This window comes from Corticium candelabrum, chromosome 14, assembly GCF_963422355.1.
Source record: "Corticium candelabrum chromosome 14, ooCorCand1.1, whole genome shotgun sequence".
NCBI lineage: Eukaryota > Metazoa > Porifera > Homoscleromorpha > Homosclerophorida > Plakinidae > Corticium > Corticium candelabrum.
Genome location: NC_085098.1, coordinates 1,051,837 through 1,070,259, shown reverse-complemented (window position 1 = coordinate 1,070,259; position 18,423 = coordinate 1,051,837). Strand labels below are relative to the sequence as shown.

Sequence of the window (18,423 nt, the reverse complement as noted above, 5' to 3'; positions counted from 1 at the left end):
ATTTTGGAGGGCAATGGAAAGCGCAATACCAACACTCGTCGTTGTAGTGGATGGTGGTCCAACAATGAGAACATTGGAGAACTTCTCGAGGTTCGCGGCATGTCTTGATAATCGCCTGCTTTGCACGTACACAACCTTTTATATCTCTATAGATTTTTTATTTCTCTAATAGGGCGCAACGTTTTTATGTAACTGTTTATATAGCTATGGAGCCACTCGAATACTTCTTACATTTGTACGACGAAAGTCATATCAGTGCGGTGGCGCTTGATAGTGCATTACGTGTTTTGAATCCATCCGCTAAAGAGCTCACATACCTCTTACAACTATACGACCAGAAAAATATAGGTGGTACACGGCAGTCAACTATGCATTGCTCGTTCTAACATCGAAGATGCTGAAATACATCATAGAACTACGCGAGCATGATAGAATCGGTGATGAGGCGCTTAACTCGGCATTGCGTGTTCTGAAACTTCCAGATGTGGAGGAAATGTCACCCAAGCAGGAGGAGATGGAAGAAGAGCTGTACGACGAACCTTGGTGTATATCGGGTTGGATACGCAAATTTTTTTTTGGGTCCACTTCACACACACATCCCGGATATATAGCCCGGATAAGTTTAACTTGCACGTGCACGGTAGACCATTCTCACGTGCACAAATGGCTAGTAGTTCGAAATGTGAGGTGCTATGCTGACAGATCGTGGGAATTGCGCTTTCTCTGCGAGCAGTTACCACACTCAGTAAGCAACAGTGGCTAGTGAAGGGAGAGCCCCAATATGGGAAATGTTGGTTGCTACAAACCGTTTTCTTTGCAGAAATCGACTTTCTCGAGAAACAATTGACTCCAGAAAAGCTTTGCGTGATGCAGTTATTATACAAGACGGCAGAAGTTTGTACAGTTTGCTAGTTAATTGATATTAGTTAATTTAACTAATTGTTAATTTATTAGAATAAAGTATTTAGTAACATTAAAGCACAATTTATGTATTTATGGTAGTATTTTTGAACCTTAAATGTGATTTAATAAATAGTAATTTATAATTTATAAGTGTATATATATATATATATATATATATATATTTTTTTTTTTTTTTTTTTTTTTAAACAGAACTAACTACCAAATTCTACACTACGCTACGGTGGGTATATCCCAACTATCAATGTCCTGTACTTCAAGTTGAATTCTTCTGAACAACATCCTTGCATTGTATTTCCACAACTGTACCGAAAGTTGTTGCGTCAAATTCTGGAAAGCTTGATGGAATCGAATTCCGCTGACAGCTGAAGTTTTAGATGCAATAGCTTTTAACGTTTTAATGCTGAACATATATATATATATATATATATATATATATATATATATATATATATATATATATATATATATATATGGATAATGTGTGTTAGATACCCACGTAGGTGGGTTTATGTAAAAATATATGTATTTCTAAATATATGTATATATATGTAGTAACTATTGCAGAAGAACTCGTTTTTTAATTAATCATGTACTCTGCTGTTACTGCAATTAATTTGTTTTACATAAGAAATGTATGGCAAACAGGCAGGATTACAGGAAGCTGTTGATCTGCGCCATGGACAGTCTGTTGCAAAAGAACACAGTTTTTCATTAGCCTAAAATAGAATCAATCCATGATCCATTTTAACAATAAAATTAGAACACACACAATGAAGATGCTTATTTCTCTAGTGGGTGCACAGTTTGCTGAACATAAAACAGGAATAACTTGTTCTGAACACTCATTCTGAAAACTCTAACTGCAATCTGTTCCTCTCTATAGATCAAGGAATATGAACAATCCAGGACATTTGTTGTTGTGAATTCAGTTAATATGTAGTGGTGAGCTAATATTTAGTGGTGGAAGTTTTGATTGATGTCTACAGTCAATGTTATTAATTAAATTTATATAGTAAATGTCGATTGATTATTGCAGTTAATATTTATTGATTTAATACATTTCATATTTTCTTTGATTAATTAACACAGTCAATATTGTAAATAGAGTCAACGTAACTTCTTTATTCTAGTTGTTGCAGATTCTAGATGAGTAACCTGGATAACTTCCATTATTGCACCTGCCAGAAGACGAATTACATGTGTGGTTTAGGCATAAGTCACCTATGTTTTGATTAGTTAACATTTCTGGATCTCGATAAGGTACTTGCATGCAATGTTTCAGTTGTATGTACTGCACTTGTAAGTCAAAGAAGGTTTGAATTTTTAGTTCATCTTTCGAGATTCTCCAGAGTTACACAGAAAGTGCCTATTCTTCAGGGAGCTGCCGTGACCAATTTTCTGAAGAAATGAGTGCAACTAAGTTTGTATAGCTGCATTGCAGTTTGACTCGTAGTGCTTTTAGCTATTGTACTTTGTACATTTGATAGATTATTTGCAGGATCTTTTGGGAGACCAGCCATGCTGAAAGTGATTTCTGAATAGATTTGCATACATGATGATGGTGGGTGTATCTATTTATATCTATAATGCTCACTTGAGCGATCTGCCATTCATTGTGTCCCTGGCTGTTAGATTGGGAGTCTTCTCAGATAGGGCTCCATATATGAGGGCTAGCTGTTACAGTAATTCTGGTTTCAAAACTTGATAAATACCAAAGGGCGGTGTTTCTTTACTATGATGAGATGGAGCAGTTGATGATGCATATTCACAGTATCTTATACCATGCTCAAATTGACCACAAATAGAACTACGTATATACAAGCACAAAACATTATTATGTTACTTTGAGTCTTTCTTTAACATCTAGAGCGTACACTGTTATATCCAACTGGTAATGACTATAACTGGTTAAGATTGAGTTATGCGTATACAGCATTGTAAACTGGTAAACAAACGTCATAAATCTGGTAAGAAATGTCACAGCAGTCGCTAGATTTTGCTAGAGAGTACTTTAACATGTCATTCCCCGATCCACCTTCCAATATTCTTCACACATCCTATACACACAATGCAAAATATCAAGCATCTCATTCTTCAGGTAAATTTTTAAATCTCTTTCTACACATTGTAGTGTTCTGTCTAAGTGACTAGATGATTTTAGTTAGCATTTCATGTCCCATTTAATTATGAGATTGTACATTACATGTAGTAGTTACTTGTAATCACATGTACCACACATCCTTGCTAAGTACCTATAGCTAAAGCATGCTTCTTTTAAAGTGTGCCTACACTATCTTGTTTAGACAGTGTAGATATTAACCAATATGCATGAGAATTTGTTCGTGTCCAGAATACTACAAATCATATTAGCTCACCACTAGTCATGTTAACTGAATTCACAACTACACATGTCGATTAGTAATACTCTGCCACCTAGCTGCAGTAAAGTAATACAAATACTTTGAGTTGAACAAGTTTGTTCCTTAATTTAATGTCCATACTCCTGTCTAAGTGGTGTCCTCCCAAAGGTTATTCAAGAAGACAAGTGGTTCAACAAGGTCTGTCACATTCCTGACACTTTGAATCTTGAACTCTTGAACTTGAGCAAGATACAGCAATTTCAACAAATTCTGTCAGACAAGCCAGCCTCTGCTGTGGCATTTGGTGACGTGACAGTAGCTACTAAATGTCTAGACTGGCATGTGACAGATGGTTACCTGATACACTGCTTGAAGGTATGGCATCGCTTCTCAATTGCTCATCACAAGATTGTCTTTGCCTTGTGCTATCCAAAGTTTGCTAATTCACGTTGAACACATCCATAGCATTAGCTCTGAACAACAGAAAGAAGATTAGACTTATATTCCTGATTGTCAACGTACAAATTGATGCCATAACTGGATCTTCTGTTGCATCAAATACATTGATCAGTGGGAATCATTGGACAGTGGTTGCTTTAGATTTGAATTCAAAGTTTCCTTCTATGGTGGCCCATTGGGATAGCCAGTTCCTACCAAATTGTTGGTAGAACTAATACAAACACTGGACTATGTAAGCACTGCCTTAGGTGAAAGAGTGGATATTCATGATTTGATTCCTATGCATAGGCCGACATTTGAAAAGATGGAAAACACGCATGATCAAGGCATTGCAAAATTTCCCAATACAAACATGTTCTTCTCTTTGTGGGGTTATTGCCTTTGTTTTTTGGTAGTTGCAGCATTTTCTCCAGAGAATCTGTGGGCACACATCTGTTCACCACAGCTGTCCTTCTATGTGACAAAGCAAAACTCAAACTTTACCTTCAACCAGGGTTCTCGCCAGGATTTCAGGAAAGCGTAGCATTAGCCCCTCCCTAAGACCACGCCCATCCACTGACGTCACGACAAAGTCCCAATTGCAATACTAATCTATTATCAATATATATTAGACTTGCTGCTGAAAATCGTCTATACTAGCTGTTGTTTACAGGCTGTGAGCTATCAGTAATCCATTAGTTGGACGAATTTAGCATGGACAGCTGTTGAAGTCAAGATATTGCTGTGACTTGTAACCATGCATTGACAAACCTGTTAACTAGTCTACTAAGTAGCAGTGCACGCTTGCTAGATACACAATGTGACACAATTGAATGCATAAACACAATGACATACTATTTATTCGTAATCATTGCTTCAAACAGTGACTGAGTATATACCCTAAGGTTGCTGCTACATTAGAGAGTAACAAGCAAAACTGTGTTCAATCTTACAAGCTGTCCACTGTATAATGAAATTATGCTGACTCTGTTACAATATTGTAATGCATCTGTTCCTCTTGGAAGCCCACTCCAGACATGCAGCGTTAAAGTCAAAGTCTTCTAAACAGGGACCTTCAATAGAGATAAACAGCAGTTGCACTGTGATTTTGTTGCTCAGACGGGGTTTCTCAGAGGTGTCTTTATCCTATTCAGTTCAGAAAAGCCCTCTCACAGTCAGCAGTGGAAGCAGGGATTAGCTGGGCAATGGCTGCAAGGTTACAAATGTTTGGAAACACTAAGGAAAGGTTCTCTTTCTTCACAATTGTAGCCATCACATCTTGTTCTGTATGGCAAAGAAGTTGCACTTTGAAGTGGCACAGCTGTTGGAATCTGACTGGAACTATTCTTGAAAAGTGGTCAGTCAGCGGTCCTATTCAGTATTGGCTTTCTTCAAGCCGCCTACTTAGTAAGCAGGTTCTAAACATGCAAATTACATCATTAAGATTATGTTTCCTTCACATGCACTTGCTATCCCGTATCTAGAGCATATCTAGACAATCTCAATCAGTGATCTCTGAGAGTGAAGTAGAAATTCAAGCGTAGCGCAGCGCTACACTCAAACGCCCTGGGGAGAACCCTGCTTCAACCAAGCCCTTATACTCACTACCTGACGAATACCTTAGCAGTATGGCTGCTTTCTGATCAAATTAAAATTTTAAATATCCTAGATAAGTCCATAGATAAGTCCATATTAGCTGATGAAAACTTGCAGTCTCAGCAAATCCAAAGCCACCATCTCAAGCAACCTAAACGCCAGAAGCTTTGCTTAAGTCTGAGTAAAATTTTCAAGACCAAAGTTTCAGGAGAAAATGTAACTCTTCAGCAATTTCACCATGCAAAGCAACTACTGATTGGCCCTCCTGCTATATGCCTGACAAAGCAAACAAAGTTGGTAGAAAAAGTCACTCTCGCTAAGGCCGTTTCAGCTGGCAAGAGGAATCCTTTCTTTCTAATGTAACCTGATGCACTTCTAATGAGAGTCATTCACAGGGTACAAAAGCTGACAACGTCAGTGAAACCTCCATGCCTGTAGTAGAACAACAGTCAGTTTATGTCAAGAGATGCACTTTAAGCAAAGACACACTTCAACAATTTCAAACTACCAGTGAAGCCAATCTAGAGCACCCACTTGATGCCAAACAAGAATGCAAATCTGATTCAGGCCTCCCTACCAGTATTATACCCTTGCTCCCTCAGCGGTACAACTATTTTGTTGACTCATATTGTCAGCATGAATTGGAAAGTTTCCTAGGAGCTGAAACATGCAACTTTACTCTAGAAGCATGGACAAGTGCCAATTGTGAAACTGCAGCTGTCCAGTTAATTACACATTTTGAAGAGGTTTCAAAAACCACCTATTGAATCACTACAGGTTTCAAAGCAAAAGGATGGCGGCTCCTTTTTAAAACTGTTCGTCATTGTCATCATTACAGGAAACAGAAAACTCTGTAACAAATGTCCACAGAAAAGAAGTGCAAACTAAAGAAAACCACCATACATTGTTCCACACAAGACAAAAAGTCAATGTGTCCTAGCACTTTAATAGTTAGGGTATACCCACCTGAGGCATCTAGAACCTCAGACCACCCTGAATATCTTGCCTTAACAATCACATACCACCCAATCCACGGTGGCCATGCTCTCAGCTTTAGGCCAGTCACAGAAGCTGTGAAAAAGCAAGAATTAGTCTCTTTGAGTCTGGCAGCTCTGCTGCGTCTGCAAAACATGAATACTTGACCCAGATTCAACTGAAAAGTGATCCACGAGTAGTTGAGAGCACTCTTGCAGACAGAGCCATAACCCCAAACGTACGAGACATTCAACGCCTCTTTAGAAAATGGCGATCAGACAACACTGGACCAGAAAATGGAGAGGCTATGTTTGAGCGACTGCTCGAGGAAGTACAACGATACAACAAGGAACATGAAAAAGAGGGTGGGCAAGTATTTCTTCAACCTTATGAAGCAGCAGCTGCAATGAACATGAATGAACCTAAACTTGGGAAAGTATTTCTTCAACCTTATGAAGCAGCAGCTGCAATGAACATGAATGAACCTAAACCAAAAACCAGAAAGACTGATGCCATGCCCTTCCTTTTAGCTCTAGTCACTCCTCTCATGGCCAGAGTCCATGAAATGGTCACACAAAGTGCAAAGCTAGTCTTTTGTAACTCAACAGCCAGTCTTGATAACTTGAACACAGCTGTGTTCATACTTAGCTGCGGCACATCAATAGGAGCTCTACCACTTGCTGCAGTTATGACATTCAGTGAAGATGCTGTTACCTTGTCAGCAGGGTTTACAGTACTGTGCCACATACTGCCCAAGTGTGCATTTTCTTGAAGAGGCCCAAATCTTGGACCACTAACATGATAGACAGATGACTGTGCAAGCAAACGGATTGCTCTAAAGAGTACATGGCCTCAAGCGGAATTACACCTATGTGTCTTTGATTTTTTACAAAGTATATGAAGATGGCTTTGGAGCTCAAATTTTGGTATCTGTGGTACAGACAGAATTACCTGTATGGCACTAACAAAACAACTTGTTTATGCCCCAAGTGAGCAAGCATTGACTGAAATCAAACGTAAAGTAGACAAAAGCCCTTTTCAGACATTCAAAAGAGACTAGGTGATTACTGGCAACAGAGGAAAGAACAGGCTGTGTGTTTCCGAAAGAACTTTCCCACACGAGGCAACTATACTAACCATAATTCAGAGGCTAGCATACGCATCATAAAAGACATCCTTTTCCAAAGGAATAAAGCTTGGAATGTGGTACAAATGTTCAATCTTCTCACACAGACTCGCAAACTCTATTACCAGCGACGTTTAATATCTGTTGCCACAAACAGATTAGATCATTTTGTCTCTACAAGATTTACTGTGACAGGAGTAAAAGCGTACACCATTCCATCTGACGACATTGTCGCATCAGATGACCCAGACGTTTACACTGTTGTGAGTCAGTCAGATAAGAATACAATGTGGTAGTAGACTTACAACTGGGTGAGTGCACCTGTCCCATCGGAATGCAAAGTCAACCTTGCAAACACCAATTTGCAGCAGCAATGAAGTATCGCAAAAGAAGTGCCAATACTATCCCAACGTATTCGCCTCAAGGCCGTCAGCTTTTTGCAGCAGTGGCATTAGGACAACACTGCCAACCCATTTCCTTTTACAGTAGTGTCCACCAAAAAGCAGAAGAAGAACATCTAAAGTCTCTTTCCATCAGTATGAATTGGCTGACGAAGATATCAAACGTTCCTTTGAAAAAATTGCTCCTTGTTCCTGTGAAACAACTGAAGTAGCAACTGCAGCTGACAACAACAGTGATTTTAGCAATACATTTAAAAGAGATCAAGCACAACCAATTAACAGAGGAGCTATGAAAAGTCAAGGGACGTCATTGAAAGAGTACTACAGGTCACTAAAGATATCAAGGATGGACTGCATGAAAGTCATGTCACAGACAGCTTCATAGCTGCAGTAGAAAGGTTTTGTTCTAATTATTGGAAACTACAAGGCAAAGGAATCCACTCGCCTGGTACACAGCAGCGACTGCGTTCTGCTCTACATATGTTTGGTAAAGAGGTGGGAGTCAGAAACAAAAGAAAAAGATTCGAGTGCAACCTACTGCTGTAGCTAGACGACACTTCAAGTCCTTTTCTACCCGTCCAGCATCAGCAGGACGTCCAAGTTTGTTCATGAAAGCCAAAACTACAACCAACACGTTCAACAGAAACATTATCCCCAAACGAATCCACCAGAGAACAGGGAGAAACTACAATCTGACAATTAGTTTGAAAACAAATACCCCTAATGCCATCTAAACTGTACAAGGATACAAGATTTTTGAGTAGAGGAAACTGTTCATGTTAATATTCCTTGATATAAAGAGAGAAACAGATTGTAATTACAGTGTTCAGAATGAGTGTTCACAACAAGTCATTCCAGTTTTATGTCCAGCAAACTGTGCACCCACTAGAGAAATAGGCATCTTCATTGTGTGTGTTTTAATTTTATTTTAAAATGGATCATGGATTGATTCTATGTATTTTAGGCTAACGAAAAACTGTTCTGTGGCAACAGACTGTCCGGATCAACAACTTCCTCTAATCCTGCCTGTATGCCATACATTTCTTATGCAAACAAATTAATTGCAGTAACAGAAGAGTACATGATTAATAAACAGGTTCTTCTGCAATAGTTACTAGTATATACAGTAGTGGACAAAAGTATTTGCCGGGTAGTTTTGTTGTTGATTTTTCATCATATTCTGGACTACAGAATGGAAATAAGTGCTGATATGAGCATAAATTGATAAGTTAGTTTGTTTTCAAAGGTTGTAATATTGTTTGCATTGAATATGCTTTGATAAGTTGTAATGTAAACTTAATTAATCTGTTTTAACTAGGTTGTAACAATAATCTAATTAAATTGCAACAAACAACTGATTTAGACTCAATTCTGTACCAATTAGTCTTGATTTTCCCATTGCATGACCAACATTGACCAAGAAGTCGCTTTATTAATATTTTGTGCTTCCACTCAAACACAAACATCCTGAAAACCCTTGAAATTTCTTGCCTGGCAAATAATTTGTCCACTACTGTATATATACACTTATAAATTATAAATTACTATTTATTAAATCACATTTAAGGTTCAAAATACTACCATAAATACATAAATTGTGCTTTAATGTTACTAAATACTGTATTCTAATAAATTAATAATTACTTAATTAACTAATATCAATTAACTAGCAAAATGTACAAACCTCTGCCGTCTTGTATGATAGCTGCATCACGCAAAGCTTTTCTGGAGTCAATTGTTTCTCGAGAAAGTCGATTTCTGCAAAGAAAACGGTTTGTAGCAACCAACATTCCCATACTGGGGCTCTCCTTTCACTAGACACTGCTGTTTACTGAGTGTGGTAACTGCTCGCAGAGAAAGCGCAATTCCCACGATCTGTCAGCGTAACAACACATTTCGAACTACTAAATCATGCATGATCCAGCATGCGTGCACGTGAGAATGGTCTACCGTGCACGTGCAAGTTAAACTTATCCGGGCTATATATCCGGGATGTGTGTGTGAAGTGGACCCCAAAAAAAAATTTGCTTGGATACCACCTCCCGAACCGACATCCGAGGAACCAAAACATATTTAAAAGATATTCTTTTATAGGATTGATAATGATGATGTGGGCGAGTCTGCTCAATCTGAATCGATAACGGCCCAGATGGAACACAATTGCACGATTTCTTTGTGATCCCCCTCTTCGACACATGTCATGGCCCATTCGAGGTCGATTGCTCCTCATCTATGGCATAGAATCACAATCCTAATGTGACCGTACCTGGCGGCGTGAGCCATGGTAGTGTCGAAGTCTTCACCACCCCTATCACGACACGATAGATTCGTGACCATTGCTTGCTGCACACACCATAGCCTTGTCGACGTCTGTGGCTTTCAAATTACGACGTAGTCGCATGATAGATTCATGATCTTCTTTGCGCAAACGCCATAGCCCAGTCGATCTTGTGGGCACTCCAACTGCGACACAGGCAAACTATGGATTTGTGACCGCAGCTTGCGGCAAATACCATTGCCTGGTCGACGTCGGTGGCTCCCCCTTTCGCGACATAGTCGCACGTCCGTCGTCTGCTGCCTAGGCCATGGGTAGATCGAAATTAGTGACACCCCAATCACGAAACAGGCGCATGACGTTTTCACGACCACATTTTACGACCCATAAAATAGCCGAGTCGAGATTGGTCGCTCTCAATTCTCGACATAAATGGACGACTGCCTCGTGACCACCTTCTGCGGCCCATTCCATGGCTTCGTCGAGATCGATCTTGTAATAGTTGTAACACAATCGCACGACGTTTGTATGACCACCGTATGCAGCCATGTTCATAGCCTCTTGGACGTGAGTGGCGCCAAGTTGTCGAGCTAGGTGCACCGTAGTGGTATGACCGCAAGCGGCAACCATGGTCATGATTGACTTCATTGGGAGAAAGTATATACTGGTCAGCAATGAAACCTTTCCCATTGGGATGCATTCGACCACCCAAACAGTAGACTCCTAGAACTTTCTGTGTACGCACAGGAAATTCGGTAAGAGTCAATCCGTGATAACGCACCGCGTGAGCAGCGGCAAGAATTTGTAAAGGTGGTATCGCCATTTTATATACTATAGATTACATCGCATAGTAGGACGCAATTTTGCTACCCCAAGACATGTTGGACTATCTACAATGCACCGATAGAAAGCGCAGAAATATTGGTAGCCGAAACATGGGTAGCCGAGTTGCAAAATCGTGGTCGCGAAACATGTTTTTGCGCTCCTAATAGGTGTTTGCGTCTCGGGAGCCGAGTGGGGAGCGCGCCCTCGACGAGGGAAGTTACTGGATGGACAAGATAATACATACTTTAGACTCACGGATGGGAGATAGGGGGTGGACCAATCAAATAGATGGGGAAAAAGCTGGATCACTCGTGCAAGCAGTACTATAACTTCTTAGAATCCTTACAGACTTGGGACGTGCAAGAAATATTGGCTTCCTAGAAGCCTTAGAGAGGTGGTCCATAGCCGGTAGTCTATATACTACTTGTATATAATCTGAATAATTGAACTAAAGTCTGACGTACAGTCTGATTACTTTAGTAGCAACTTTCTGTTTTGTGATTGAATATTAGTTTGATATGTGGTTTCATATCATATCAAAGATGAAGGTGATTGTTATCACTATTTACGCGTTGTCCAATTGCCAACGTCTCGTTTACTAATTGTATACGTACGGAAAGATGTTGTTAATAAAGAGAGGGAATGTCAGAAAGCCGATCTTGATAATGGAGTCCATATAGACATTTCTAGTTTTAAGAAATCTCCCACAAGTTTACTATAGAAATGACGCCAAAGAGAGATCAATATTTAATTGAGTATTACTGTACACAGACTTCAGATTACCTATATAGCTTCCCAAGCTCACAATTGAGACTTTCGCGCATGCATGCATGATCGAATGCTGTCCAGCTGCGTGCACTAAAATGAATGCGGTCCGTCAGTGTGCATGTGATTGAAGACCATTATCTTCACCGGCAACGACAAGTACAAGTGACTATACGATATGATCCATGTTCCACAACAACAAACATCAACAGCTGCAAGCAATTGGATTGCATCAACACCGTAGAAATCAAAGTAGAAACAAATTATAAGTCTGTAACTACGATAAGCTTTGCAAGCAACAAAAAACAAAACACACAGTACACAAACACTGTTTTGGTCACATGACCACTACTGAATGCCCTTGGCACGAAGATCTTCCCGCAGTCGTTGCAAGTACGTTGGATCAGGATAGCCATAACTAAACACAAACACGTTGTAACACAATTTTCTGCGAATAAAATTTCAAGATGTTTCTCACTTCTGGGGACCTCCGTACATGTTTGTTTTGTGATGAATGTCGTTCCAAGTGACGACATTGTCGGCTCCTGTTGTTATTGATCTTCCAACGGTAAAAACTAAACGTGCTTCAAATGCTTTCCTAAGTAGACTAAGAAGTTCTTGGCCTTCTTGGTTGTTTGGAAGGTATCCTATTCGAGTTGTGCCATGATGCCGTTGACCAGGATTAGGATGCTCTGATCCCTGCCATCCAGACGGTATGTTATACCTGAGTTCGATAGTACCGCATCGCTCATAACCTGGCAATGACGTTGTCTTAAAAATAGTGGTAGTCATATTACCACCTTTAGGCTGATTCCCTTCCACTTTTCCAAACGGACGCGAGCACGTAGGGCAAGTAAGCTTTTTTTGTTTTGCCCATTGGTCAATACACTGTTGGCAAAAACGGTGGCTACAGGGTAGACTCATATTTACATCTCGGTCGTAGCAGATAGGACATTGCTCATGTTCAGCACTTTTATCTTTGTCAGTGGTAGGTTTGCTGGTATCTTTTGAATCTAAAAACGGCACGAAAGACTTTAACGTTTGAAAAAATTGTGCAAACGTTCCGTCGCTACCCTTGGCGTCACGTTTGGCTTGAGTGGTATAACTTGCCGAAGTATCTCCGTACCGCTTTCTTGCTTCTTTCGTGAACTCGGCCACGGATGAGTCATCAAGATCAATAAAAACAACTCGCCTAATGACGGAAGAGCGATTAGTTTGAAAGAACCTTTCTGTTCCAACAAAAAGTGCTTGAGCACAAACATCTTTTGGAACACCAAATACACCAGAGCCAAGACCTGGTATGGCTACAGACGTTCCATTACTTTTGTCAGCTAAGTGCAAACTGTTATAACATGCTTTCTCTAGAAGTGAAATGATACGCTTGTGTTCCGTTGACCAGTGAGACCAACGAGGTGCTACAGCGTGAACAATTGCTTTATAGGGCAATAGACCCGCCCTTGAGCACACTGCGTCACCTTCGGTAACGCGTCCACGTTTGCGAACTAAACGTGCACATTCTTCCCGAAATGAGGTTCCTCCTGCGGCCTTACAAATTGCGGCAGCCACGCCTCCGTCGTGTTGTAAATTTGAATTTGCAGCATTTACAATAACATCGACGTCTTCATTTACGATATTTCCTTTCTTTACGATAATCGTTTGGCCACCCTGAAGGGTAAAGTTAGCCTCAAACCCTTCAGTTGCCTCCGATAATGGTGTACGACGCAGCAAGTGTCCTATCTGCTTTTCGGCTGCGCGAACGTCCTCTTCCAGACCGTATACAGTGCATTGGTCATTTGTAAATGTTGCTTTCACTCTCATTTCTTCCCATTTTGTCTGTTTTAATGCAACAACGTTCGCGCCACGTTTCAACGGAATCTTAACTTCCCTTTTTAAGGCTCCAGAAACCATTAGACATTCTTGCTTCAGTAACTCAGCCGCATGTTGTATGTCACAATTGCTACTGTTGCTCTCCACTACAAGTAAAACCTCAGTATTAGCTGAACCTGGAACAGACTCTTTTCTTATTTTCACGTGACATTCCTTTTGAATGCTCTCCAGCTTTTCTCTGGCAGTAATTTCAACGATGTCGTAGGTAGATTTGTTCAATTGCATGGGGTCCGACCTTTTCGGGGTAGAATCCGAAGATTCTCCAGTAGCTACATTTTTTGCCGTTTCCTTGTGAACCACATCCCCGTCACTAGTTGATGACGCACAAGCCGTTGCCTTACTATCTAGCAATGGAGACGGGGAGGCGGCTAAATAGGAAGACGGTATAGCAGGGAGGTTTTCGCCAAACATGCGGACATATGCCGAGCTAGAAGAACAGTCCCTAAGAAGCTGATTGATGTGCAAACCAAAGGCAGTAACATCGCTGTAAATACCAACCACACAAACAGACGAACGCTTCTGATCGGCAACCAATTGCAAATGAAACTGTGTGCAAAGGTCATCGATTTTCAAGATGCCAAAAAACAGAACTACTCCTTGCCCCAACTGTGTCTTTGTCTTAAGGAATATCTAAATGAATGCAATAATGCAGATCATAACGTATAACGGAAAAGCTACACGAATATCTTACGTCAACAGATGACATGTGATTGTCAAGAACACCAGCACCTTCATGATGTTCTTCATCTGAAGGGCGATGACGAGAGCTTTGCTTTGTTGTATCAAAGCCAAGTTCACCAGCTGAAATCAAGTCAGTACACAAAAACATAAAGAAAACGAAAGTTGGTAAGCGATGTAAAACCACCATACCAAGCTTCTCTTGTCCTTCCAACTTTTCTGCAGACGCTTGTGCAGGAGAATGACGTGGCTCGCAGCCACTACCAAACGCCACACTACACGCATGGTCATGTGAGAATGCTGCCCATACTTGAAGAGCATCCTGACGAAACATATTCAAGAATGGCAAAGTACCACTGATAATTATTTCTGTAGAATGCTGTTGGCAAGACACTTGAAGCTGTAAACGATCACACATTTCACTGATTTTCTGCACTCCTACAAACATGGCGAATTCTTTTGACAGAACGGTCCGGCAGCCTGAATACACCTAGTTAAAGAGTTGATGTTATCAGAGGTGGTGATTATATGTATACAATACGTCCAAAGACTATACAACTGTGGCAAGCGTGATTAGAACATAAGGCGGTCACCGGCGTAGTGTGGTCCGAGGTACTAATAAATCACACTGCAAATCCACGCCCCATTTTTACTTTTTTACTTCCACAGCATGGACGTCCGTCATTTTTGGGGAAGGTGTGATATGCGCACTTCAGCTGTCATTACTTTTTTCGGCACTGGCTTAAGCCTTCACCAAACTGAAATGATGATGTGTTCCATCACACAGATAGTTATAACGTCGTTGTCAACACACCACACCAAGATTAATCTGTTTGTTTGGTAACCTGAGGAAAACATGGCGCTTTGCTTGGCACTTCTACAAAAGATTGCATGGAGAAGGTAAAGCCTCCCCAGTCCCCCCCCCCCCCCCCGACGCATGCCAGAGAGACGTCATGAAAGAAATGTGTGCGGTTTTGACTTTACGTATCACACTGAGAGAATTATTGCTAGAGATTTGGTACTTCTATGACTGAACCTCGGATAATTGAATGCTTGAGTCGGATAATTGAATGCTCGAATAGGATAATTGAACGCCTCAATCGGATAATTGAACGCAAAATACTATAGTATAGAGAAGAGTGTAGGAAACTCTTTAATTAAACAGACGACAAACATGAGTAGCACTAACGAGTTTCTGTGGGTATTCTTTGTCGCTCGCATCTAGACGGTGCAAAGGCGTGTCACTTGCAGAATTCATGAGCTAGGGATGTACCCAGGATCAATGGAGTTGTTTTGTTTACAGATCACGCCATCCTGATTACGTACTTTTGAATAAATATATATGTGCATCAACAGTAAAGCTGTTCTACACCCCATCCCTTCCCTGGAGTTCTAGCAATTTCGCACACGCTGACGAGCACTATATATACTCTTTGAGCAGATTGGCCACAAGGTCAATATAGCATTTAGGACGCATTTCTTTATGTTTTCCGGATTAGGCTGCAAAAGTCACGCCTTGATCGCTTTTCATCATTTCTTGCTTGTCCCCTTTCTTCTGAAAATGTTCTAGAATAGTCACAACATCTCTTCTGTCTCTTTTGGCCAAAATACCGAAAGCAGAATCTAGACAACTTTGAGCTGGAGCTATTGGAATATGATACACTTATGTAAGATGCGTAACTAAATTTTAGGTAGCTATTCAACTCTCTCCAGATTGCTCTGCTTATACTAAATAACTACTAGGGTAGGTGTTCCTAATTGTGGACACTTCCCCGCAATTTGAGTTACAAACGCTGTTTCTCTGGTAACCTGCAACAGAGAGAGAGGGAAACATGTCTGATGTACGCACCAATGTCTAAGCTTTGGAACAATACATGTATGGCTAGAATCACACAACGTATGCTAGCGCACTAGCAAAATATACGGGATAACGTCTGTGATCAGCCCAAACAGAGTTGTATCCTAATTGTGGACATTTTTTCTCCGCCACAGAATGCGACTGGGTCTGAGTAACAGCTGGACTAGATACCTGAATGGTTGCCTCACAAGCTGGTATTTTGGGCTGCAATCAAAACCATGTTCTGCTGTGTATCACCACAATTCACCTGCGAAAAACTGTTAGCACCTACAAGGTTCCTCCCATCACGTTCACAAATTCAAGGTATACGAATCGATCTTTTGTTGGATCATGAAAGTGCCCTGACGTTAGTTAAGTAATTATCAAGTACTTTGGTAAAGTTCTGAGCCTATAGTTACGTTGATTGTAACGTGCTAGAGATGCGCACTATGTGCAGGGAGCGAACGTGTATTTCCAGTCCAGTAAACACGTGAATATCTTCACACATACTAGACAAAGACATCAGTAATCCACAATCTAGCTGTTTTCACTGCTACCACATCTGGCCACAATAGGGTATGAAATGAGAACGAACAAAGTAGGTGGAATGTCAATATCAGCGACATTCGTAATCCAGTCAGAATTTGACTGTCTTCACTGCTACTAGATCTGGCAACAATAAGACACAAAATGAAAACCTATAAACTCACCTAGAATAGGTGGAAGGTCAAAACTACCTTGTCTGATATCAATAAGCAGCTCTACCAGCAACGCAAAAAGATGCCAGAACCACAGTTTACAGTTCAGACGTTCATCTAAACATGATTGATCATCTCCTGCATCATATCATAGGCAGGACACTTGGTTTCTGCAAAATTTGAAAGGCATGACGCCATCTTACACAGAGGTAATATACCACAGAACATGGTTTTGATTGCGGCCCAAAATATCAGCTTGTGAGGCAACCATTCAGGTATCTAGTCCAGCTGCTACTCAGGCTCGGTCGCTTTCTGTAACGGAGAAAAAATGTCCACAATTAGGATACACCCCGCGTCCAGGCTGTTTACAGACGTTATCCTGTACATTGTGATAGTGCGCTAGCTGATGTTGTGCGATTCTAGTCCTACAGGTACTGTTACCAAGCCTAGACATTGGTGCATATATCCAACATGTTTCCCTGTCTCTTCGTGCAGGCAACCAGAGAAAATAGCGATTGTAACTCAAATTACCGGGGAGTGTCCACAATCAGGTACACCTACCCTACTTTCGAGATCATCTCCATACATATTACTGTATTACTAATTTGTGAGCGCTCATGCAAGCTTTTTTGAATTCTCTTCTGAACGTTCCTTTCTTTCTTTGGCTCTTCTGATGCAACTGCGCATAATCTAGCTCCCCTACCACTCTCTTGACGCCTCAATTTCAGCAAACGAAAGTGACACGATGAAACTTGATGTTTTCCTACCATGTTCTAGAGACAATAGTGACCAAGCTGCAGGCGCGGTTTACTATCAGTGATGAGTCCCGCCCACCGACGTGATAGATGAAAATATCGTTAAAAATGTTGACTGTACTGTACAATAATGTCAGGCTGCACCTAACCACGCCCATAAACGAAAATGAAAGTTGATGTAGCAACAACTTCTACATTAGAACGTACCTGTGGTAAGCGACTGTTAATCGCATCATCTTCGGAAGACTCCCCACGTGTTCCTGGTAAGTTTTGTCCTTGTTCAACTAAACAGCACAGTACCAGAAAGGAGGTAGGCGTGGTCATGGCCGATCAGGAAGTCTGCTACTTTGAACAGACAACTCTCATACGAAAAGCAGTGTACACGATACCTTCGATGTGTTGCCGGTTGCTTAGCTTGGTTTGGGATTTCAAATGTGACTGCTGGTCTACTGCAGCTGTCGCTTCCGCGTCGTACGCTGAGCACGATGTAGGCTGCTTGTCTGTTGCCATGAAAGAAAGTTCACGCGCTCGAAAGAATCATATTGCTACTACAATCTGATGGGCACAATGATTCAAGGATTAGCAAGCACAAGACAATCATTCGCTTAGCCGGGACTTCGAGTAGAACTATGACGTCATAGTCGATCGAGCTCTTGTCAAGTACACAGACTCTCTCGCGCTAGTCTTGTCCGGTGCCCGTATAACAATTCCAGCGCCTGGAATTGTCATACGGGTACCGGACAAGACTAGCGCGAGAGAGTCTGGGGACGAGGCTACTTACCCCAGTCCTCCTCCTCGCGCGCGCTCCACGTTCTTTTTGTTCCACTTGCCAGGAGAAGGACTGGTAACATATTATGTCATGTGACCATTTATTTCATTAATA

General features: G+C 41.0%; 1 protein-coding gene and 1 long non-coding RNA gene across 6 annotated transcripts; one reads left to right on the top strand and one right to left on the bottom strand.

Annotated features, from left to right (window-relative positions):
* Window positions 1-594: 594 nt before the first annotated feature.
* On the top strand, window positions 595-2,713 carry LOC134190196 (uncharacterized). Of its 5 annotated transcripts, none has more exons than XR_009971608.1 (4): window positions 595-745; window positions 821-894; window positions 2,055-2,184; window positions 2,252-2,713. It is a non-coding gene; the product is annotated as an uncharacterized LOC134190196 (long non-coding RNA). The 5 variants fall into 5 exon arrangements; XR_009971606.1 differs by adding an exon at window positions 1,808-1,866 and having other exon boundaries at window positions 595-894; window positions 2,064-2,184; XR_009971604.1 differs by having other exon boundaries at window positions 2,064-2,184; window positions 2,252-2,709.
* Window positions 2,714-11,817: 9,104 nt separating this feature from the next.
* LOC134189673 (uncharacterized) lies at window positions 11,818-18,150 on the bottom strand. The gene is made up of 7 exons (XM_062658027.1): window positions 17,930-18,150; window positions 17,748-17,824; window positions 14,443-14,740; window positions 14,264-14,373; window positions 12,759-14,202; window positions 12,164-12,698; window positions 11,818-12,103 (listed from the first exon to the last, which is right to left on the bottom strand). The coding sequence occupies exons 1-7, from the start codon at window positions 18,048-18,050 to the stop codon at window positions 12,034-12,036; spliced, it is 2,655 nt and encodes an 884-aa protein (XP_062514011.1). The 5' UTR covers window positions 18,051-18,150; the 3' UTR covers window positions 11,818-12,033.
* Between the last annotated feature and the right edge of the window lie 273 nt (window positions 18,151-18,423).